The sequence below is a fragment of the Globicephala melas genome, chromosome 1 (assembly GCF_963455315.2).
Source record: "Globicephala melas chromosome 1, mGloMel1.2, whole genome shotgun sequence".
Classification (NCBI taxonomy): domain Eukaryota; kingdom Metazoa; phylum Chordata; class Mammalia; order Artiodactyla; family Delphinidae; genus Globicephala; species Globicephala melas.
In genome coordinates, this window is record NC_083314.1 from 60,237,173 (window position 1) to 60,260,906 (window position 23,734).

General features: G+C 41.0%; 1 protein-coding gene and 1 long non-coding RNA gene across 2 annotated transcripts in view; one reads left to right on the top strand and one right to left on the bottom strand.

Moving 5' to 3' along the window:
- Positions 1 to 1,041: 1,041 nt before the first annotated feature.
- On the bottom strand, positions 1,042 to 22,671 carry LOC132597128 (uncharacterized). Its single transcript, XR_009563518.1, has 3 exons — positions 22,573 to 22,671; positions 4,809 to 5,687; positions 1,042 to 4,657 (listed from the first exon to the last, which is right to left on the bottom strand). It is a non-coding gene; the product is annotated as an uncharacterized lncRNA (long non-coding RNA).
- DPT (dermatopontin) overlaps positions 2,238 to 23,734 on the top strand; it is a 39,204-nt gene continuing 17,707 nt past the window's right edge. Inside the window, exon 1 of the mRNA XM_030875545.3 lies at positions 2,238 to 2,546. Coding sequence (XP_030731405.1) covers positions 2,242 to 2,546 — 305 coding nt within the window. The 5' untranslated portion in view covers positions 2,238 to 2,241. The remainder of the gene's footprint in view (positions 2,547 to 23,734) is intronic.

The window sequence follows — 23,734 nt, forward strand, 5'->3', positions numbered from 1 at the left end:
GCTGACAGGAGGTGGAGCTCAGGTGGTAATGAGAGCAATGAGAAGCAGCTGTAAACACAGATGAATCTTCGCTCACTCACCCGCCATTCACCTCCTGCTGTGTGGCCAGGTTCCTAACAGGCTGCAGACCGGTACAGTCTGCAGCCCAGGGGTTGGGGACCCCTGTTATTGGAGAAGGTGGTACTAAAACAAACTGGGACTCATGCTTAGTCAGCCCAGAGCCTCTTCCCCTCCCTTTGATAACTACATCCTCAGAGCAAATTACACGCTCGACACACACACAAATACACACACATGTTTGCTTTCCTCCCATGTGTAACTTTCTCCTTCAAGGTGACCTTAATTTAGCCTGAATGCCATCTGGTAAATGTGCTATAAATTGACAAGGGGTGGACTTCATAGTGTGATTTTTTTCCCCTGGATCCACATTCCTTTAGGAAAGTGGTTCTTAAACTTTGGTGTGAATAAGAATCACGTGGAAGAATTTTTTAATGTAGATACCTGGGCATCACCTGTGAGGTTATGATTTAGTAGGTCTGGAGCCCAGGAATCTGCATTTTAACAATCTTCACAGGAGCTTGAGAAATCATTGGTCTACAACCACAATTTTAAGAAACTTCCTGAGGGACAGCCCTGATGAAAAATGGGAAATACTACCCACTTAGGGGATGCCCAAAGGGCTCAAGAAATTTGAACAGCTAAATCACCAAAGAAAACAGACAGATGACCAATAAACACATGAAAAGATGCTCAAAATCATTAGTCATTATAGAAATGCAAATCAAAACCTCACTGAAATACTACTGGAAACTAGTAACTTGTTAAAATGGTTAAAATAAAAGAAACTGCAATTTTTCTGGGAGGGATGCACTATAGTTCAGCACTTGAGAAATCGGGTAGTTTCTTACAAAGTTAAATATACACTTAATCCAGTACTCTCACTCCTAGGTATTTGCCCAAATGAAATAAAAATTTCTTCTCACAAAAACCTATTCATGGACGTTTATAGTAGTTTTATTCATAACTACTAAACACTGGGAAAGAAAAACAAATGTCTTTCAACTGGTAAATGTATAAGCAGTCTGTAGTACAGCCATAACATAGAATACCACTCAACAGTGTAAAGGAATGAACTATTGACACTAACACACAACAATATGGATGGATCCAGAAAGCATTTTTCCTAGTGAAAGGAGTCAGACAAAAGGCAGCATATTGTATGACTCCATCTATTTGACATCCTGGAAAAGGCAAAACTACAGTGACGGAAAGTAGATCAGTGGTTACCAGGGGCTGGGTATTGGGAAGGATTTGACTACCAAAGGGCATAAGGGGACTAGAGGGTTGAGGGAACTGTTCTGTGTCTTGATTATGGTACTGGTTGAACGACTGTATGCTGAATATAGAAGAGATGAATTTTATTATATGTAAGTTATACCTCATTAAAAAGAAAACTCAACACAGAGGGGAAAACCACTGAAGGATAAAAAGTGGCTGTATTCAAATTAAACTCATGACGTATTTGTCAGCCGAGCATGGTTTCTAGGTGTAGATGGGTCCAATTTCAGCAGCTCAGAAGGATGTTTAAATGTAGCAGTAATGCCCAACTTATCTCTCCAGGGGCCCATAGTACTTCCATATGTGACTTAAAAATTCTCAGAGTAGCCTGCAAACTGGCATTCCATGCTTATAACTCAGGGTTAAAAGATGTTGGGCTGAGAACTTAAAGTAGGTATCTAGCCTTGCAGAAATGTGAATAACTCTGACCCTTCAACCTATTATTTTGGTGTTTTGAAATCACTTTCTGCATATTTGTGTGGTCCTGGAAGGCTGGTTTGGAGAACAAATACAGGGGTTTGTTAGTGGTGGGGTGGGGGGGGTAGGGAAGAGAGAAGTGAAGTGCTAAGAGATGAGGGACAAATTTGCTCCTTTTTTCAAGTGAATGTTTCTGAGGTGTGTGAAGCCATTTGCTTTTATAATCTATCTGCTAAGTTGTTCCTCCTCTAGGGAGTTTCTTCCATTTGCATGTTCCTTACGTTTTCTTAGAATTCCACCTTAAAACACACTGAATGTACTTATGGCCAATATCTCGGCGCTGAAAAGTTTTGCTTAAACGATGACACACTGCAGTTGGAGCCTGCTTGCTCGCCCACATCTGGAAGCCACATGTCAGCAGCAGCTGTATAAAACCAGCAGCCCAGCAGACATAGGGTGACATTTTTTGCCAGAAACCCAGACAGCATGGACCTCACTCTTCTGTGGGTGCTTCTGCCACTGGTCACCGTGACCTGGGGGCAGTATGAAGACTATGGGTACCCATATCAGCAGTACCAAGACTATAGTGATGATGGGTGGGTGAATCTGCACCGGCAGGGCTTCAGCTACCAGTGTCCCCATGGGCAGGTGGTGGTGGCCGTGAGGAGCATCTTCAACAAGAAGGAAGGTTCTGACAGACAGTGGAACTACGCCTGCATGCCCACACCTCAGAGCCTGGGGGAGCCTACAGAATGCTGGTGGGAGGAGATCAACAGGGCTGGAATGGAATGGTAAGAGCCAGCGGGCTGCACACGGCCGGTATTATCGCAGCATATTCCTCTCACTGGGGGATGCTTGGTGCTCAGGGAACAGCACTTACTAGAGACTGGGCAAGTTCTACCAGGAACCTTTCCATTGCATGCTCTGGGTGGGGCAGGGTCACTGCTGAGCAGACCGCATTACAGGACAAAAACCCAGAATGGGGGGGGGGGTGTCCATGGCAGATGGACTCTTCTGTGGTTCTGTTCCTTCCAGAAGCAGCCCTACTCTCAGTTTGGTCCAGGACTAGTAGGGGTCTGCGAAACGTTTACCAGTTCGCCAAAAGTTAAGTACAGAAATTCAAAGTATTTACGGAACTTTATAGCAATTTAACATTATTGTGACATCCAAGTGACATTTTAGTTTGGTAGTAATTTATTTTGACTGTTTTACAAAAGTATTGGTACCCAATAGTTTGGGGAAAATAAACAGTGGGACGTTCACCACAGACAGTTTGAGAAATATTGATACAGAGCAAACGAGTGGGGAGAGGGGTCAAAGAAGCTTAGGCAAAGAGAAGTGAAATTAAATAGCTCTCTCCTGCCCCGATTAAATGTGCTCTCTCAGTTTTGAGTACCAAGGTCCTTCTCTCTGTCTGAATTTAAAATGGGTTTCATTGCTGGGAAATAGTTTACTAAAGTCTTTTGGGGAGAAGGACTGTTCTCTTCTGACTGGACTCTGCCATGGTTAATGACATGGAAATGGTCTGAGCCTGTGTCTTCACTGTGGGGTGGGACTGTCTCACCCTAGTACTTGGTCAGAGCCCATCTTAGGAGCTATGGTCTGTGAGGCCAGTTAATCACAGCAGCCAGGATGAAAGCAGGACCACTGGGTGGGTCGGAGGAATGGGTGGAAGCAGACCCTGTGGAAGGCTGGCCTGGGGAAGAGGAAGCCCAACGGGCAGCCTGCTCTTATGGTAACTGTAGAGAGAAGATTCTTTGAGGACTCCCAGCATGCATGTGGTGTAATGGGGGTTAGGGATGGTCAAGCACAAAACTCTGAGGGTCACTCCAGCAGCACACAGAACAATGATGGGAGATCGAGAGGAAAAGACTGATGGGTGGAGGGGACCTCTCAGTAATAAAAACAGTGGCCATTGATTGAGTGCTTACCCTGAGCAAGCACCATGCTGGGGGATTTCTATGCATTATCTCATTTAATGCTCAAAACAAATCTCTAAGTCATTTTATAGGTAGATAGAACGCAGTCTAGAGATCAGGGTTTTCCTCAGCCGGGAAGTGGTAGAGCAAGGATTTGGATTCAGTGAGTCTCAGCTCCAAAGTGTATGTGCTTAGCCCTGGTGATGGGTGAGACAGACTTGAGAGTCTGCTCCCTCTGCCCATTGTGGGCTCAGTCAGCACAGCCAGGGCCACAGGACTGGACTCAGGGCAGTTCTTCATCCTGAGGACGGAGGGCTCTGCAAATCACAGCAGAAGCCAGCCCTGGAGGGATTGGACCAGCTTGTTTACTACCATGACTGAGGAGGGGCTCAGCCAGCCTGTGGAAGGGATGGGAAGAGGGTCACACAGGCAGCTTCAGGTCAGGGGCCCCATTATTGGGCCTTTCTCATCCCCCTCACTGCCTCTAGTGAGCAGATTTAATTATCCAAACCCCCTTCTGACAGATGGCTGACTCCGAATGCAGCCTCACCTCAATGACTGACAGTCTCCAGTGGTTCCCTGTAGCCAGGCCAGTTGCCTGGCACAGAGCATGGGGATGCCCAAATTACAACTGTCTGTCTAGTCCTCCAACTTAGGGGGCTATTATGTGGGTGGGGCCCCTTTCTAATGTTCCCCTTGTAGAGCCACAGCAAAACACACTCAGATGATTTCTTAAGTCCCAAAGGAAGAGCCCTGGGCTGTGAATCAGGAGGCCTGGATTTAGATCCTGGTTCTAAAGACAACTTGCTGGGTGACCTTGAACCACGGGTTCAGCTCTCTAGGCTCCCACCACATTTGGAAAGTGAGCAGTCAGACTACATGATCTCGCAAGGTTCCGTGGCTCCAGTTCTCTTTCCTCTGCTTGGCTCTGAAAAGACAGTTGGATTTTTCTTTCATTCTGTTGATTCTTGTGTTTACCCCTGCTAGGGAGAGAAGACAAATTATGTTTAGTTTCAAACTTGCCAGAGTGTGACTGGTTTGTCATTAACTCCCAAACTGTTTGAAGAAAAGTATGAGAGGGAGTAGAAATTATATGATTTTGTTTGACCAATGCAAGTCGAATGAGAGACTTACAGGCACGATCTCTCTTCCACCTTCTCTTCTTCCACATTTTTGAGTATGCAGAGTCAAGTGATATTTTTTTTTCTTTCTCCCTTTCCACCCTCTGTTCTCTCATCTCCTCCTCCATTAATCACAGAGTAAAAAATGTACAAACATGAAAAACAGTAGGACTCAGCTGTCCCAAGACTGATCTCAATTATTCCAGAGGCATTTTTGTTGGATGATTATTGCTTTGAGTTTAGACTCCAGTCTCAGTGAAAAATCTGGAAGGAAAGAAATTGCTCATAAACTGGGGAGCAGTTATATCTTCCCGTTGGCTGCAGGGTCTTAATCTGTTCCGGAGGAAGAGTTGACAGTTTTGTGCAATTTGGCTTCCTTGTATAACTACATTAGCTTTCAGGCTTATTTTAAGAGGGGACGAGGAATCTTGAACACAGATGTGACAACAGTACATAGGGTCTGCTAAAGACACTTGCTAACTGGAGCACAGTCTTTAAAAAGTGCTTCCGTCATGGCTGAGTGACTTGTAACACTGCTGTTTTGCTAGGGTTTCTCTGTTGAAAATCACTTCTTCAGTTGGCAGATTCTGAAGTGTGCATGCTGGTCCCTCACTAACAACTGCTTGGAGGCTTTACCTGGGTTCCATGAGTGGCATTTTGCCATCTCAGAGCATGCCTCAGTTGTTCTTGGGGAGTATTCTCAAACCTGGGTTGACCCAGGCTGCAGGACATGTGGGTCCTGTGTGGAACAGGATGAAACTGGAATTTTGTAGTGAGGCTGAGCTGGAGTGTGGTGGAAGGGGCTCTGGTCTTAGAATCAGGAAACTTTGACTTGCAGCTCCTGTTTCTATCATCTCTGAGCTCTGTGGTCTTGGGCATTCAGTTTCTCATTCTGGAAAAAAAGAAAAGAGTGTGACACCCACCTCACAAGCTGTTAGAGGGTGTTACCATGATGCTTACAGGAGAAAGTGTAGGAGAACTCTAAAACAAATCTAAATCTAAAACAAATTCTTGGCACATCATGGACAGTCAATAGAGATTTTGTGTATCCGAAATTTGATGAGGCTAATTTGAGGCAAACCAGCTTTACATGGAGTCTGAATTCAGAAGAAGAGCATTCAGTATATTGACATCCACTTTTTCCCCAGGGCTTCAAAGAATTCCCAAGAAGATATTTCAAAATGGTAGCTTGTTTTAGAGCTAATTATTTGAATTTATGAATTTACCAAAGATAAGTCACATGATAGAGAAGAGGAAACCATCTTACTTCCACAACATTCCAAAATCATGAGCTACTCCAAATTTTGGCAGTTTTATCCTTGACTAAGGTACAAGCCCACATAAGAGCATATAATTCAGCCTGTTAGGCTGAAGTAGCCATAGATGAAGGTACTGCCTCAACAATATCAAAAGAAGTTGCAATAGCATACTCAGCACAACATTTGCCATTGTCACCTTTTAAATAAGAACTACTAGTGAACCATGAATAGTCAACATTACCCAAAGAATTTCCTACAGATCATTTACAAGGAGTCAGTAGGTGATCCATCAGTGTTAAGAAGTCAAGAGGAACTTCATCAGTGACAGAGGGGAGGAGAGTAGCAGAATTAAGATTATTACAACTTAAAAGAGTGATGTGAGGAACAGCTAACGAAAGGACTTCTTATGAAGTGAGGCAGCTGAGAAATGTTGAGTGTGATGAGAATTTTCAGGAGAGCTTCTACTGAAATGGTGAAATGGTCCTGGACAAACCTCAACTCTAAGTCCTTAGGTTTTCTCACCAGTAAAATAAGAGCATTACAGGGACTAGTTAAGGGACAGTGAGGCCTTGAGCCTTGTAATCTTCTAAGATGGTTTTTATGTCTTGAAGGACTTCTTTACTTACAGGATGTTGATTAATTCTGGGAAGAGGTTTTAAGAGATCTATCTGAATCTTGATGGGAGGTGGGCTGTGACTTTTTCCAATATCAGCTGTAGATTTTGCCCATAAGGAGGGTGGTAGTTGATTCAATAGGGGTAGATGATCAGTGTTTCCAGAATAAACTCTGGTACCATCAAAAACAAAGCAAATAAAAGATGTCAAAGAGTCATTTAATTCACCTGGTTGGCTGCTTGGATAACTACTGTCAATTCTAGAATTGCTTTCTCCTTTGGGGAGAAAGAAAATTCTATATACTTCTCTAAGAAGTCTTGACCTAATAAATGGATGGGCAGAGAAACTAAGGAGAAAGGGGTATGTGTCTTTCAAAGGGCCTAAACAAAAGGGAATATGTCCAAGGACAGAAACCTCTTGAGGTTTATTAGAGATCCCTACTATTTGAATTGTTTTAGCGCTACAAGGCAAGGGGTGATTGACAGTAGAGGGGTTGAGTACCAGGAGTGTGACTCCAGTGTCAGTGAGGTCTGGAAGAGATTTATCTCCAATCTGGAGAAACGTTCTTCAAGTCAATTAAGAGGGAGGATTGGGAAGAGCTCCTATAGTTCCCAGGAGCTTAGTCACTGAGAACCGGGAGGATGTTGGAAAAGGCTGATTAGAGGGCTGAAGGCACCTAAAGCACTTAAATTTGTAGCAAATTCTTTTCCAATGTCCTGACTTTTTGCAATAATAGCAGAAACTCGGGGTGGGTGGGGGATCATTTAAGGGCCTTCACTTGCTGGAGTTGAAGGTTAAGAATTTTGTCAGTCTTCCTTTTAGGTGACTCAGTTAAAGTATGAGAGAGCTGGTTTATCAGATTAACTAAATCTGGAGTGGACAAATTTTCCTGTTCCGTCCTGGTCCTTTTTACCAGAAGGAAGATGTTCTGGGTCAGCCTATGACTAAACATAGAGTTACAAGCTACATGGGTGGAATCAACATCTGAAGAAAGACCAGAATTTGCTTTAAAAATAATATGAAATCTATTGTAATAGTCATAAACAGGTTCATCAGATTTTTGTGTGCAAGTCTGAATTTTGTTCCATTCAACAGTCTTTGGAAAAGCCCTAGGAATTCCTCAACAAAGTCACTTATTGATTGCCTGAGTCTGATCATAAAATAAGTTAGTGGGCTGGTCTTTCCTCTACTAACAGTTTTCATTCAATGCTGGGCGTGGTCTTCACCTACAAGCTTATGAACAAGCTGATGTTAAGTCTTAGAAACCAGGTTGATAAATCTGAATGACTATATTAATTCAGCAAATCTGTGAGGATCTCCAGTTACTTTGGGAGAATCTCTGACCTTGACTCACAGTTCAGTGTTAGTCTAGGAAATATAAGAAATTAAGGGTTTGTCCTCTGGATCCCCCAAAGGCTTAATTTTAAAGGGTTAGGTTCTGATAAGTTCAGAGGAAAAGGGAGTGGGGAGAGTTTCAGAGAAAAGGGGAAGTCTGGCAAGAGAATTAGTATTGGGGAACTGGGGATGTAAGGGATGTGTAGGCAGGCAAAAATAAGGGAAGAGGGAAGCTGGCACTGGAGGTGGGACCTGAGCAGGAGGAGGAGTGAGACAAGATGGTGCTGGAGATGGAGCCTGAGACAGAGAAGCCAAGGAAGAAGAGCCTGAGGCTTTGGGAGCCATGTTACCTTTCTTTAATTGTTTACCTTAGTTCATCTTAAAATCTTATTTTGCAAAAATCCAATTTTAGGCTGCTGATAATGTTTGGAAGCCTAAAAATACCAATCGAAATAGGCATTCCATTTAGTTTTGGAAATTTTAGAGCTATGGTTGTCCAATTTGGTTTTAAGAAAAGTACGTTTAGGGATTTCAAAAGTTCCTCATAATGGTCATTGCCATTCTAAATTGCTTTCGGTTAGGTCAGTACAGTTTGGTTAGACATGCACATGAAGAAGGACCTTGGTTTTCAAACATAAAATGGGCCAGGATCCCTGTAGGGAAGGGGTACCCTCAAAATATTTAGATAACTGGGATCCTATTTCTCAGAGCTTTTTCTCTAGAGTAAAATAATTCTTTTCAAACAACTTAAGCAGCTCAAATAGCTCAAACAGCCTGCAGGCCTAATACCAGCCAGTTCTAAGGGAACAGTCTAGTCCTGGAAGAGCCAGGCAGGAAGCTGCTCAGCACAGTTCCAATAGAATAGCCCCTATTCCTGAAGGAATGGACTGGTGGCTAGCCAGTTCAAGCTGGATAAGTCTGATTTCAAAAATCAGGCCGAAGTGCCAAATGAGTAGTTGCATACAGAACAAGGTCTTAACCAAAAAAGATGAAACCTTAAAACAGATCCCAAATAAAACCTGGAGAGCTTCAAAACGCAAAGAGGATGAAGCTCAGATCCAGGCTTCACTGGGCCCACATATGGAACAACAAAATGTTGACCTAAAACAAATAGACAGCCAGTTATAACTCCAGAAAAAAATGGGTTTATTTGGAGGAGCAAAGAATTGCAATTTAGGGTCTACAACTATAGTGAGGCATGCACAAGTCCCCCACAAAATGGAGAGGAGAAAACTCTTTTATAGAGGGGAAAAGGAAGTTGGGGGGGCCTATATTAAACAAAGTTCATGGCTTTTCATTGGTTGCATTATGACAATCTCTCATTGGCTGAGCTCTTGTCAGGCAAGAAGAGGAAATCTTTCTTCTTCTGTTGGGCTCTGCTATCTTTGAAGGGTATGAGAGCACCCCTTTCTGGTCTCCTGACTCTAACTGAGGTTTCTGCTTATTAATTTTTTTACAGTAGGAACTCAGTTTTCCATAATCTGATTCTAACTGAGACCAAGGTTCTGTCTAGTACGGAGCAATCCGTCCTGATTCATTATTCTGATCATTCAGTACACACAGTGCTCACCTCTTCAGAGACGTTTTCCCAGACCACCTCCTCTAAACCAACGTCTCTCACACTCTACTCCCCAAGCTGCGTTACGTTTCCCGCAGTGCTCTTGTCATTACATGATTTGTATTTATAGTTTGTCCCCTTCAGATTATAAGCTTCATGAATGTAGGGACTTTGTCTCATTCACCACTGTATAGAATATTGCCCAGCACTAGAATAACGCTGGCACAGAGTGGGCCCCACTAAATATGTAGCAAAAGACCAAATAAGACTAGTTAGTGCATCGAGCATCTCACAGTGCCCTAAACAAAGAAGCCTGAGATCTTCCTGCAAGGGAAACCATTTTGCTTACATTTTATAATTTAATTTTTTATTTTATATTGGAGTATAGTTGATTTACAATATTGTGTTAGTCTCAGGTGTACAGCAAAGTGATTCAATTATACATATACATATATCCATTCTTTTTCAAATTCTTTTCCTATATAGGTTATTACAGAATATTGAGTAGAGTTCCTTGTGCTGTATAGTAAGTCCTTGTTGATTATTTTCTATATAGTAGTGTGTATATGTTAATCCCAAACTCCTAATTTATCCCTCCCCCCCAGTACATATATACAGGGGAATACTACTGAGTCATAAAAAAGAATGAAATAATGCCATTTGCAGCAACATGGATGGACCTAGAGATTATCATACTAAGTGAAATAAGTCAGACAGAGAAAGACAAATATCATATGATATCACTGATATGTGGAATCTAATGATACAAATGAATTTATTTACAAACAGACAGACTCACAGACTTCAAAAACAAACTTATGCTTACATTTTTGATTCTCAATATTCCAGTGTCTATAATATGGGGCTCAATTTTATTGTACACAATTCATTTTGGCTTCTTGCATTCACCACCATGCAGGATGGTCTTTTTTGACTTCCTGAAGTTCTCTAAACCATGTGCAGAGGATGGCTGACACACTTGTTAGCTCAGGATAAATTCTTTATTAGGTTTCCATTATCCCACAAATCTTAATGTCCCAATACGCTTTTAAAAATACAATAGCAAAACTTTTTATTGCAAAAGCCATACGGGCTAAATGCTACATGGTATCCTGGTTTGGACCCTGTAACAGAAAAAGTGCATTAATGGAAAACCTGGTAAAACCTAAATGAAGTCTGGAGTTTAGTGATGTACAATGTTAATTTCTTAGTGTTCATAAAGGCACCAGAGTGACGAAAGATAACTTTAGGGTAAGCTAGGTGAAGGGCATACATGAATCCTATGTATTATCTTTACAAATCTTCTGTATCTCAAAAATTATTTCAGAATTAAAAGATTAAAAAATAAGGAGGCAGGCTGGTAGAGTACATATTGGGAGTTTAAAGGGCAGAGTGTAACAGAATCACAAAATCTCAGCACTGGGAGGGATCTCATGTAACATCCAGAACAACCTCCCTACATCATAGATTAGGAATTAAAGCCAAGAGTGAAGCAACTGAAAAAGCAGTGAAACAAGTACATTAAGTATAAGTGCCATTATCTTAATCCTAATTGATATGGTGCTTTATAGTTTATAAAGTATTCCTCAGTCATACATTCATTTTCTTATTCATTCACTACCAAATGTTTATTATCACAAACTTTGCCAGACTCCAAGATTATGAAGATAAATAACATACAGGCTATGCCCCTGTGCTACTCATGGTCTAATCTTATTTGATCTTCACAATAATACTGCAAGGCAGCATTATTATTTCCCCCATTTTATACATGAAGGAACGTGGTTCAGAAGCATTAGGAGACTTGCCTGCTCATAGCTAGTGCAGAGGTGGAACCCAAGCCACAGTGCTGATACCACAGTGCTGCCGGTGAATATTAAATGTTGGTGGTATTTTTGGTCTTGAATAAAGTTGTAGTCAGTTCTGGGCTAAAGAAGATATCACACCTCTGTAAGATTGACCTCTGAGGGAAACAAGGTTGAGTGTGGGAGAATAGAGTTATAGCAGATCTAGGGTTCTTGCCAACTTTCCATCTTGGTCACTGTCCTGAGATCTAGGAATCAATTGTCTGAGGGAACTTGGGCTTTGCAAAATGGCTCTTGGCTGTGCTCATAGGATGGTAAACGTTCACTCCTCCCAGTAGGGGATTTGCTTCTGTCTGCATACTTGTCAGATATAATATTCCTAATGAATAAGAGATTTCCACAGAATTAGGATACCTTTCTCTCTCCTCTCTCTCTGTGTGTATGTGTGTGTTTCTTCGAGGTATCTTGAAGTAATTGAAAGAATATGGACTTCGGAGACAAACAGAACAGTTCTCAAAATGCAGCCCCACTACTAACTTTAGGCAAGTCATGTCAACTTTCTAAGCCTCAGCTTCTACTTCTACAAAGACAATGCCCCAGAATTGTTGTGAGAATTAAATGAGATAATATATATGTATTATTGGCTGTGTGTCCTTTGGGGAATTACTTAACCTCTCTAAACCTGAGTTTCCTTATCCATCAAATGGTGGTGGTGGTGGGGAACTGATTATCCAAGCCCATTTCACAGGATTGTTTTGGTGATTAAAATAAATAATGCAGGTATAGTGCTTAACACAATGGCTGGCACATGGTAAGTCCTATATAAGAGTTATTTATCCTTACTATAATGACTACTCTCTGGAAACTGACACTCAAAGAGATAAATGTCACACAGTTGGTAAATTATAAAGCTGGAGTTGAAATATACAAATTGCTAGATTACAAAGACCACTGACAGGTAACATTTCGTTTCGGGAACATATAATTCAGTATACATATTAAGTGTACAATATGAATGTCAAATATTTTTCACATTTCAGATAACACAGCGGTAGTATTAGATCGCTTGGTTAACAAATATTGTAAATAATTGACTTCAGGAGCTCCTGTGGTTAATTAAGCCTGAAATCCCTGCGTGACCTGGAATTGTGCTCAGGCCAAAAGTGATCTCAGGACATAAATACATCTCATAATATAACCTGGATCTTCTCAGAGGCCTTTGGGTTGGCCTCTACTGCTTGTATTTTTCTAAAACAGGGCAGGAGTTTGTGTTTTGGGAAGAATTTCTATTTCTCCCTTGTCCTGTCCTATGGCTTTCTATCCAGAGAAGCTGTTCAGCAGTTCATTTCTGATTCACCATCTTGAAACCTGCTATATACTAGCAGAATTAAAACCCGACATGGAGAAGATAGCAGAACTCTTACCCAAATGTGGGCAGGAAGAGAGCAGACAGCATATAACTCAGCATTATTTAAAGAGACTGTTCATATCCCCATCATTGTGGCAGGGGGACCAGTAATCAGTGGTACAGTATTTACCTTCAAAACCCCTGCACTATCCCACGATGAGATGGTTCAGAGATAGTACATGTTAGGTGAAATGTGTGATGGTGACATCAATGTATCATGAGGAAGAAAAATCAGCAAGAGTTACAATTGTCAAGAAAGGAAGATTTCTTGGAGCAGGTGAGCTTCAAATTAAGTTTTATCATCTACTTTCTGAGGCTAATCTTACTGCCCCACTGGAAGTGTTCAACCTTGATAATTCCTAATGTAGGCTCCAACAGAAAGAGTTTTGTGGAGACTAGAATGTAGCTTCTCTTTCCATTTAATTGCAAATATTTATGATAATAGTAATAATAAAAACTACTACCTTTCCTGCCTTCCTGCCTTTTTTTTTTTAAACATCTTTATTGGAGTATAATTGCTTTACACTGTTGTGTTAGTTTCTGCTGTATAACAAAGTGAACCAGCTATATGTATAGATATACCCAATATCCCCTCCCTCTTGTATCTCCCTCCCACCATTCCTATCCCACCCCTCTAGGTAGTCACAAAGCACTGAGCTGATCTCCCTGTGCTATGATAGCTTCCCACTGGCTATCTATTTTACATTTGGTAGTGTATATACATCCATGCCACTCTCTCACTTTGTCCCAGCTTACCATCACCCTCCCCATGTCCTCAAGTCCATTTTCTACATCGAATCTTTATTCCTGTCCTGCCCCTAGGTTCATCAGAACCAATTTTTTAAAGATTCCATATATATGTGTTAGCATACAGTATTTCATTTCTCTTTCTGACTTACTTCACTCTGTATGACAGGCTCCATCCACCTCACTACAAATAACTCAATTTCGGTTCTTTTTATGGCTGAGTAATATTTCTTTGTATATATGTGCCACATCATCTTTATCCATTCATCTGTCGATGGACACTAAGGTTGGGTCCATGTCCTGGCTATTGTAAATAGTGCTAAAATGAACATTGTAGTACATGACTCTTTTTGAATTATGGTTTTCTCAGGGTATATGCCCACTAGTGGAATTTCTGGGCCAAAGAGTAGTTCTATTTTTAGTTTTTTAAGGAAACTCCATACTGTTCTCCATAGTGGCTGTACCAATTTACATTCCCACCAACAGTGCAAGAGGGTTGCTTTTTCTCCACACCCTCTCCAGCATTTATTGTTTGTAGGTTTTTTGATCATGGCCATTCTGACCACTGTGAGGTGATACCTCATTGTAGTTTTGATTTTAATTTCTCTAATGATTAGTGATGTTGAACACTTTCATGTGTTTGTTGGCTACCCTTATATCTTCTTTAGAGAAATGTCTATTTAGGTCTTCTGCCCATTTTTGGATTGGGTTGTTTGTTTTTGTGATATTGAGCTGCATGAGCTGCTTGTAAATTTTGGAGAAAAATCCTTTGTCAGTTGCTTCATTTGCAAATATTTTCTCCCATTCTGAGGGTTGCCTTTTTGTCTTGTTTATGGTTTCCTTTGCTGTGCACAAGCTTTTAACTTTCATGAGGTCCCATTTGTTTATTTTTGTTTTTATTTCCATTTCTCTAGGAGGTGGGTCAAAAAGGATCTTGCTGTGATGTATGTCATAGAGTGTTCTGCCTATGTTTTCCTCTAAGAGTTTTATAGTGTCTGGCCTTATATTTAGGACTTTAATCCATTTTGAGTTTATTTTTGTGTATGGTGTTAGGAAGTGTTCTAATTTCATTCTTATACAAGTAGCTGTCCAGTTTTCCCAGCACCACTTATTGAAGAGGCTGTCATTTCTCCATTGTATATTCTTGCCTCCTTTATAAAAGATAAGGTGACCATATGTGTGTGGGTTTATCTCTGGGCTTTCTATCCTGTTCCATTGATCTATATTTCTGTTTTTGTGCCAGTACCATACTGTCTTGATTACTGTAGCTTTGTAGTAGAGTCTGAAGTCAGGGAACCTGATTCTTCCAGCTGCATTTTTCTTTCTCAAGATTGCTTTGGCAATTTGGGGTCTTTTGTGTCTCTATACAAATTTTAACATTTTTTGTTCTAGTTCTGTAAAAAATGCCATTGGTAATTTGATAGGGATTGCATTGAATCTGTAGATTGCTTTGGGTAGTATAGTCATTTTCACAATATTGATTCTTCCAATCCAAGAACATGGTATATCTCTCCATCTGTTTGTATCATCTAATTTCTTTCATCAGTGTCTTATAGTTTTCTGCATACAGCTCTTTTGTCTCCTTAGGTAGGTTTATTCCTAGGTATTTTATTCTTTTTGTTGCAATAGTAAATGGAAGTGTTTCCTTAATTTCTCTTTCACATTTTTCAACATTAGTGTATAAGAATATAAGAGATTTCTGTGCATTAATTTTGTATCATGCTACTTTACCAAATTCATTGATTAGCTCTGGTAGTTTTCTGGTAGCATCTTTAGGATTATCTATGTATAGTATCATGTCATCTGCAAACAGTGACAGCTTTACTTCATCTTTTCTGATTTTGATTGCTTTTATTTCTTTTTCTTCTCTGATTGCTGTGGCTAAAACTTCCAAAATCATGTGGAATCATAGTGGGGAGAGTGGGCAACTTTGTCTTGTTCCTGATCTTAGAGAAAATGGTTTCAGTTTTTCACCATTGAGAACGATGTTGGCTGTGGGTTTGTCATATATGGCCTTTATTACATTGAGGTAGGTTCCCTCTCTGCCTCCTATCTAGAGAGTTTTTATCATAAGGTGGTGTTGAATTTTGTTGAAAGCTTTTTCTGCATCTATTGAGATTATCATATGGTTTTTACCTTTCAGTTTGTTAATATGGTTTATCACATTGTTGATTTGCATGTATTGAAGAATCCTTGCATTCCTGGGATAAATCCCACTTGATCATGGTGTATGATCCTTTTAATGTACTATTGGATTCTGTTTGCTAGTATTTTGTTGAGGATTATTGCATCTATGTTCATCAGTGATACTGGCCTGTAGTTTTCTTTTATTGTGACAACTTTGTCTGGTTTTGGTATCAGGGTGATGGTGGCCTCATAGAATGAGTTTGGGATTCTTCCTCCCTCCTCTATATTTTGGAAGAGTTTGAGAAGGATAGGTGTTAGCTTTTCTCTAAATGTCTGATAGAATCGCCTGTGAAGCCAGCTGGTCCCGGGCTTTTGTTTGTTGGAAGAATTTTAATCACAGTTTCAATTTCAGTGCTTGTGATTGGTCTGTTTATATTTTCTAGCTCTTCCTGGTTCAGTCTCGGAATATGCTTTTCTAAGAATTTGTCCATTTCTTCCAGGTTGTCCATTTTATTAGCATATAGTTGCATTTACTAATCTCTCATGATCCTTTCTATTTCTGCAGTGTCAGTTGTTACTTCTTTTTCATTTCTAAATCTGTTGATTTGAGTCTCCTCCCTCTTTTTCATGATGAGTCTGGCTAATGGTTTATCAATTTTGTTTATCTTCTCAAAGAACCAGCTTTTAGTTTTATTGATCTTTGCTATTGCTTCCTTCATTTAGTTTTCATTTATTTCTTATCTGATCTTTATGATTTCTTTACTTCTGCTAACTTTGGGGGGTTCTTTGCTCTTCTTTCTCTAATTGCTTTAGGTGAAAGGTTACATTGTTTATTTGAGATTTTTATTGTTTCTTGAGGTAGGATTGTATTGCTACAAACTTCCCTCTTAGAAATGCTTTTGCTGCATCCCATAGGTTTGGGGTTGCCATGTTTTCATTGTCATTTTTTTCTAAGTATTTTTTTATTTCCTCTTTCCTTTCTTCAGTGATTTCTTGGTTATTTAGTATTGTATTTTTTAGCTTATATCTGTTTGTATTTTTTTACATTTTTTTTCCTGTAATTGATATGTAGTCTCATAGCATTGTGGTCAGAAAAAATGCTTGATACGATTTCAGTTTTCTTACATTTACTGAGGCTTGATTTGTGACCCAATATATGATCTATCCTGGAGAATGTTCCATGAGCACTTGAGAAGAAAGTGTATTCTGTTGTTTCTGGATGGAATATCCTATAAATATTAATTAAGTCCATCTTGTTTAATGTGTGATTTAAAGTGTATGTTTCCATATTTATTTTCATTTTGGATGATCTGTCCATTTGTGAAAGTGGGGTGTTAAAGTCCCCTACTATTATTGTGTTACTGTTGATTTCCCCTTTTATGGCTGTTAGCATTTGCCTTATGCATTGAGATGCTCCTATATTTGGTGCATAAATATTTACAATTTTTATATCTTCTTCTTGGATTGATCCCTTGATCATTATGTAGAGTCCTTCTTTGTCTCTTGTAGTAGTCTTTGTTTTAAAGTCTATTTTGTCTGATATGAGAATTGCTACTGCAGCTTTCTTTTGATTTCCATTTGCATGGAATATCTTTTTCCATCCCCTCACTTTCAGTCTGTATGTGTCCCTAGGTCTGAAGTGGGTCTCTTGTAAACAGCATATATACAGGTCTTATTTTTGTATCCATTCAGCCAGTCTATGTCTTTTTGTTGGAGCATTTAATCCATTTACATTTAAGGTAATTATCAATATGTATGTTCTTATTACCATTTTCTTAATTGTTTTAGGTTTGTTTTTGTAGGTCTGTTCCTTCTCTTGTGTTTCCTGCCTAGAGAAGTTCCTTTAGCATTTGTTGTAAAGCTGGTTTGATGGTGCTGAATTCTCTTAGCTTTTGCTTGTCTCTAAACGTTTTATTTTCTCTGTTGAATCTGAATGAGATCCTTGCTGGGTAGAGTAATCTTTGTTGTAGGTATTTCCCTTTCATCACTTTAAATATGTCCTGCCATTCCCTTCTGGCTTGCAGAGTTTCTGCTGAAAGGTCAGCTGTTAACCTTATGGGGATTCCCCTGTATATTATTTGTTTCTTTTCCCTTCCTGCCTTTACTATTTTTTCTTTGTATTTAATTTTTGATAGTTTGATTTTATGTGTCTTGGCATGTTTCTCCTTGGATTTATCCTGTATGGGAACTCTCTGTGCTTCCTGGACTTGGGTGACTATTTCCTTTCCCATGTTAGGGAAGTTTTCAACTATGATCTCTTCAAATATTTTCTCAGACACTTTCTTTTTCTCTTCTTCTTCTGGGACCCCTATAATTTGAATGTTGGTGTGTTTAATATTGTCCCCAAGGTCTCTGAGACTGTCCTTAATTCTTTTCATTCTTTTTTCTTTATTCTGCTCTGCAGTAGTTATTTCCACTATTTTATCTTCCAGGTCCCTTATCCATTGATCTGCCTCAGTTATTCTGCTGTTGATTCCTTCTAGAGATTTTAAAATTTCATTTGTTGTGTTGTTCATCATTGTTTGTTTGCTCTTTAGTTCTTCTAGGTCCTTGTTAAATGTTTCTTGCATTTTGTCTATTCTATTTCCAAGATTTTGGAGCATCTTTACTATCATTACTCTGAATTCTTTTTCAGGTAGACTGACTATTTCCTCTTCATTTATTTGGTCTGGTGGATTTTTATCTTTCTCCTTCATCTGCTGCATATTTCTCTTTCTTCTCATTTTGTTTAACCTAATGTATTTGGGGTCTCCTTTTCACAGGCTGTAGGTTCATAGTTCCTGTTGTTTTTGGTGTCTGCCCCTAGTGGGCAAGGTTGGTTCAGTAAGTTGTGTAGGCTTGCTGGTGGAGGGGACTGGTGCCTGTGTTCTTGTGGATGAGGCTGGATCTTTTCTCTCTGGTGGGCAAGACTGTGTCTTGTGGTGTGTTTTGGGGAGTCTGTGACCTTATTGTGATTTTAGGCAGCCTCTCTGCTAATGGGTGGGGTTGTGCTTCCGTCTTGCTAATTGTTTGGCATTGGGCTTCCAGCACTGGAGTTTGCTTGCTGTTGGGTGGAGCTCAGTCTTAACGTTCAGAGGGAGATCTCTGGGAGAGCTCCTTTCCTGCCCCTTCATAATAAACTTTGTGCTATGCTCTGGGGTAGACACTTGACATATAGCTTCTCTTTAATCTTCATGTAATACTATCAGGGTAGAAATTGTCATCTCCATTTTGTGGAAGTAGGTATAAATGTCAGCAGAAAGGACAAGATGGGGAATGGAGTCATTCTGTTGGGGCTTAAGAGAGAAATCCAGAACTTTTAAAGCTCCTTTAAGTAGGCAAACGTGCTCCCAAATTGGTTTACTTCTGCGCCTTGCCATTTCACTGCCCCACCATCCCAAGCCAGTTTCTTGTTTCTCTTTTCTCTCTTTACTACAAATCTACTTCTTCTCTCCAATATCTGTATTGTTGTGGTGTCTCTTATTAGCACAGTTGTCTGGAAAGGATTGCAGACCAAGTACAGCACCTGACATAGGTAGGTTCTAATGACTATTTGTTGAAAAACTTAACAAACATTCTGAAACTCTGTGACCCATGTTATAAATGTCTGATAGCAACTCAAAGGATTATTCTGGGGAAAATAGAATTTACAGGAGTCAAACTTTACTCTAAGAGAATGAGTCCCCCTTGGTGGAATTTAAACCCTCATCAAGCTGGATTGGGAGAGAAACACTGGGGAGTAAGAGCTTTGCCACATGGTCTCCCAGTCACATGGAGTGGCCACCAGCCTGGATGATGATCAAAGCTGCTCTTATTTCATATTTGCCGTGGAGCTGAAGACTGGAGAACAGTCCTGGAAACACGTCTGTATGTTTATAGAGCTGGAAGAAAGCTACCAGCACAACCAGCCCACCCATTTGATGGGACTGTAAAAGCTCTTAACCAAGATAGTGCTGCTTTCCTTTACCCTGTTCTCCACTCAACCCAATGCCACGCCCAACTTGCTAAGAGTTTGGACTTTCTTTGAGTTGGGACTGAGACCAGCAGAGACTGGAAGGAGAGACTAAAACTTCACAGAGGAGTTCACCAGCAAAACCAGATATGTGCACACCTTCCAGTCCTGGCCTCCATCATTGGGCCTGACCAACAGCCCTGGACCCAATGAAGAACACAAAAAAACAGTGAGAAAGCCTGGCCGAAGATTGGACCAGAAGCAGAATGACAATCCTGGAGCAGCAGTTTGTGCTCCCTGAAAGTTCATGACCAGGAGCTTTGGCCTCAGAAATATCTGAGTTTGGATCCTGGATCTTCCTGTTTCTATCTTCGCCAAGATTTTTGCAGGCATCATTTTATTTCATCCTCACAGTGACTTAGATGAGGCTCCACACAGCATGTGAAGGTCAGGGCTAGGACCAGAACTCATGCTGCTGATTCCTCAACAAGGGCTCTTTCCCCTGCATCCTATCACTTCCATGTTTTGTTATTGTGGACACAGGAGAAGGTTTTGTCTTTGCTTTTAGGGTGAAGGCCCTGAGAGAAACCACTTTCAGAAAGACCACTTTCTCAGAAAAGGTCCATGACTATTGTCAGAGGAGGAGTAACTGCCTGCTGATTTTCCTAGTAGAAAGTTTCTAGTGTCAGATGGAGCACAGCTAACAGTGCTCCAGTTTGTGAAACTGAGCCTCCAAGCTTCAAAGAGATGATAAGAAAGAAAATATGGCTTTTCAAATGGAGAGGAGAGAGTCCTGAATGAGGGCACCCCAGGGTACTGAGACTCTGAGGGAATGTTCTCAGGGAGTCTGTGCCTAGGGCTCAGCTGGGGTCCTGTCACTGTACACCAGGAAAGCTACAGTCTTGGGCTCAAACTCTTTTCTGTGGACCATTCAGGAGCAACAACCAAGTGCTGGGAAGTAAAGCAGATCCTCAAGAATGTCTTTTCACCATCAACCTTTTTAAAAAATTGAATCTGGGGCTTCCCTGGTGGCACAGTGGTTGAAAGTCCACTTGCCGATGCAGGGGACACGGGTTCGTGCCCCGGTCCGGGAGGATCCCACATGCCGCAGAGCGGCTGGGCCCGTGAGCCATGGCCGCTGAGCCTGTGCCTCCGGAGCCTGTGCTCCGCAACGGGAGAGGCCACAACAGTGAGAGGCCCGCGTACTGCAAAAAAAAAAAAAAAAAAAAAAGCATCTTGATTAGTTGCTAATAAAACTCTTTAAAAAAAAATTGAATCTGAATCACTTTAATGATTCAAGTTTTCTCCAACTTCCCCCGCTGCTCCCATTGACAGGCTGCCCTCATTCCCTTTCTCACCTGCCTGGTTCCTGTGTTTACAATCCTGCAGTTTGTGGCCAAATGTTTAACTGAGTCTTATTAAATAAGGTACTTTTTAAAAAGGTGATTGAAAGGGAGAGAAATGCCTAAAGCTATATTCATTTTTCACCCTCGTCCTGGAGTAGGCTTTGTTCCTGAAAGAGAAGGTGGAAGTGGGAAGATGGATTGCTCAACGTGAGTTCCTGAGAACTACTTGGAGGGAGTTTCAGGGCCCTTCCTGGATTTGAATGACGGGCTTTTAAAAGTCCATTCTGCCTCTGATAATGGAAGATGCCCTGATCATTCATTTGTTCATCATTCTTCCATCAGACATTTGCTAGACCCCATTGTCAGGCACTGTGGGGAATTCAAATTGAAGATTAAGTGATCTTTCTCCTTCAAGGACTTTACCATCTATTGGGGGCAATAAGTCATACTCAAATATCTATGCTGCAAAGTGGGTGTGTCAGTGACTAAGACAGTTGACTGCTGTGAGCTTTGTTTTAGGGAAACAGCAGCTCAAGGAACACATATGAGTCCACCAGCTTTCCACTGATGGAGACTGGGAAGCCAAGGGCAGATTTCACAGAGTATACTCACAAGTGCCGTGTGGACTAAATGAAAGTATGATGACAATAGTAAGTAATTTATTAATCATTAATAGACACTATCCCCAGAGTTGTATATACATTGCCTTATTTGGTCTTCACAATAACTTTAATAAGTACATACTGTTATTATGCCCATTTTACAGATGAGGAAACTGAGACCATTAGAGGGTCTGAAGCCTGTCAAAGGTAACACAGTCAGAAGTGGTTGGAGCACCAGTCCAGCAACATAGCCTATGCTCTTAACCACCCTGCTATACTGCTCCCACATGAGTGTGAAAATGTACCCTTACAAAAATCCAATTCTAGAAGGAATAATTTCATTGTGTTGGCCTCATGTACTGCCAAACTCCAGTGCAGGCTCACTCTACTAAAATGTGAGTGCAATGGGACAGAAGCTGGGGGAGGTGAGCTCTCTTTGGTTGTCTAACTTTCATCATATGTTCTTAGGCCCTGGGCCTGTAGTGTCCAAATAATCTTCACAGGGCAGTGTTATCTGAGGTGGTGTGTGAAAGAGTGACACACACACACTTCCCATACAGGACTATGGGGTCAGCTGCCTGGCTGGCAGCCGGCGGAGAATTCATGGAACTTGGATAGCCTTCAGAACTGGTACCCCGTGAAACCATTCAGCTTATCTTGCTACATTTATTTTTGCTTATGGGAACTCACCACCCTGGGAATGCTATCCCCGTGATAGTCTGAGTGCACAGGACAAACCAAGACAATGGAACAACAGCTCCAGGGAAACCACAGCCTGGCTCAGTTCTGAAAGGGCTGTTTTAGAGGAAGGCAGAATTTTAGTGATGGTAAGGAGGAAGCTCACAGAGAGCACCAGTTTGCTGCACTGTCTCTCTTTGGACACATATGAGCTTTGTTTACAACTCTTAGAGTTTTCTGTTGAAGTTGGCTTTCACTCGCATTGCTAGGATTAGGATAGAATGAGACCATGCTAGAAGATCAGCCCCCAAGGCTACCCTTCAGACCTTGGTTGTCCATTCCAAGTGTGTGGCTTCCTGATACATACCAGGTGTTTTCCAAGGCGGTAATACTCCTGATGAGATGCGAGTACTGGTAGAGCAAAGAAGACTAGATCATCAAAGGGCACAGGTCTCAATTTATGTCATAAATTGCACTATTGCTCTCCTACAGTTGAGCTTTCTAAGGTCTTTCAGAACTTCTTACAGGTCCTGGGAACCTGGAATTCAAGCCAGTTTTTATGGTGACCGAGTACCAAGCCCATCTCTCAATTCTTCTTTCCACACAGAAGCACTGTGATTGAAACAGAATAGTGAGGGAGTACAAGTTTGTTGAATGAATGAATGGATAAATAAATACATGTTTGAATATATATAAGCATAAATGAATAAATGAATAATAAATGATGAAAAGCACAGATGCTTTCTGACCAGACATGAAATATATTTAATATCTAGTTTTGTCAGACCCAGAAGATCATTTCCAATAATTAAAAAGAATGAAATGAAATCCAGTCACTGATGGTTTTATAGTTTGTGTGTCAGCAAGGTCCCTCTCACCTATCAGCATCAGGTACTTATTCTTACTTTATCTATTATATTTTCTGGAAACTTACCTTTCCTTGAAAAGCAGGGTTGTATTCCGGCAGCTGTCAGGTTGTGACACAGAGACAACTGCCTTCTCTGCTTACTCATAAGAGGGAACATGATCAATGGCCAGGTGGGTAAAAATACAAAGAAGCAGAGGTAGCTAAAGACCTCCTTTGGAAGGTTTTATGAAAGCTCTCACTCTGCGCAAGGTGGGAGCCCACTGTGGCCAGGTGGAGAACAGCAACCTCATCAACACAGCAAAAGGAGCAAGCCTTAAGGCACCGGTGGGATATGGGGAAGGAGTGGGAGAAAGTGGGACAGGAGATGGAACAAAGGGAGAAATGATTACACTATTCTAAGCCAACACTTACCTAGCAAGGTGCTGTGAAGATGAAACAGGCTGATTCCTAGACCAACAGCAGCCCAGATAGAATGAAACAGTGAAAATTCATGTGACTGCAGGGAGGGTCTGTAGACTAGAAGAATTAGAACTGAGCAGCTTAGACAGGAAAGGGACCCTTAGAGGATGTTTGAGGAGTTCAGGTGGCCCGTCACCACTCTGTAAGGACTGCCTCCATATGCCAGGACCCACAGTGGGCACTGGGGATAGAATTTTGACCA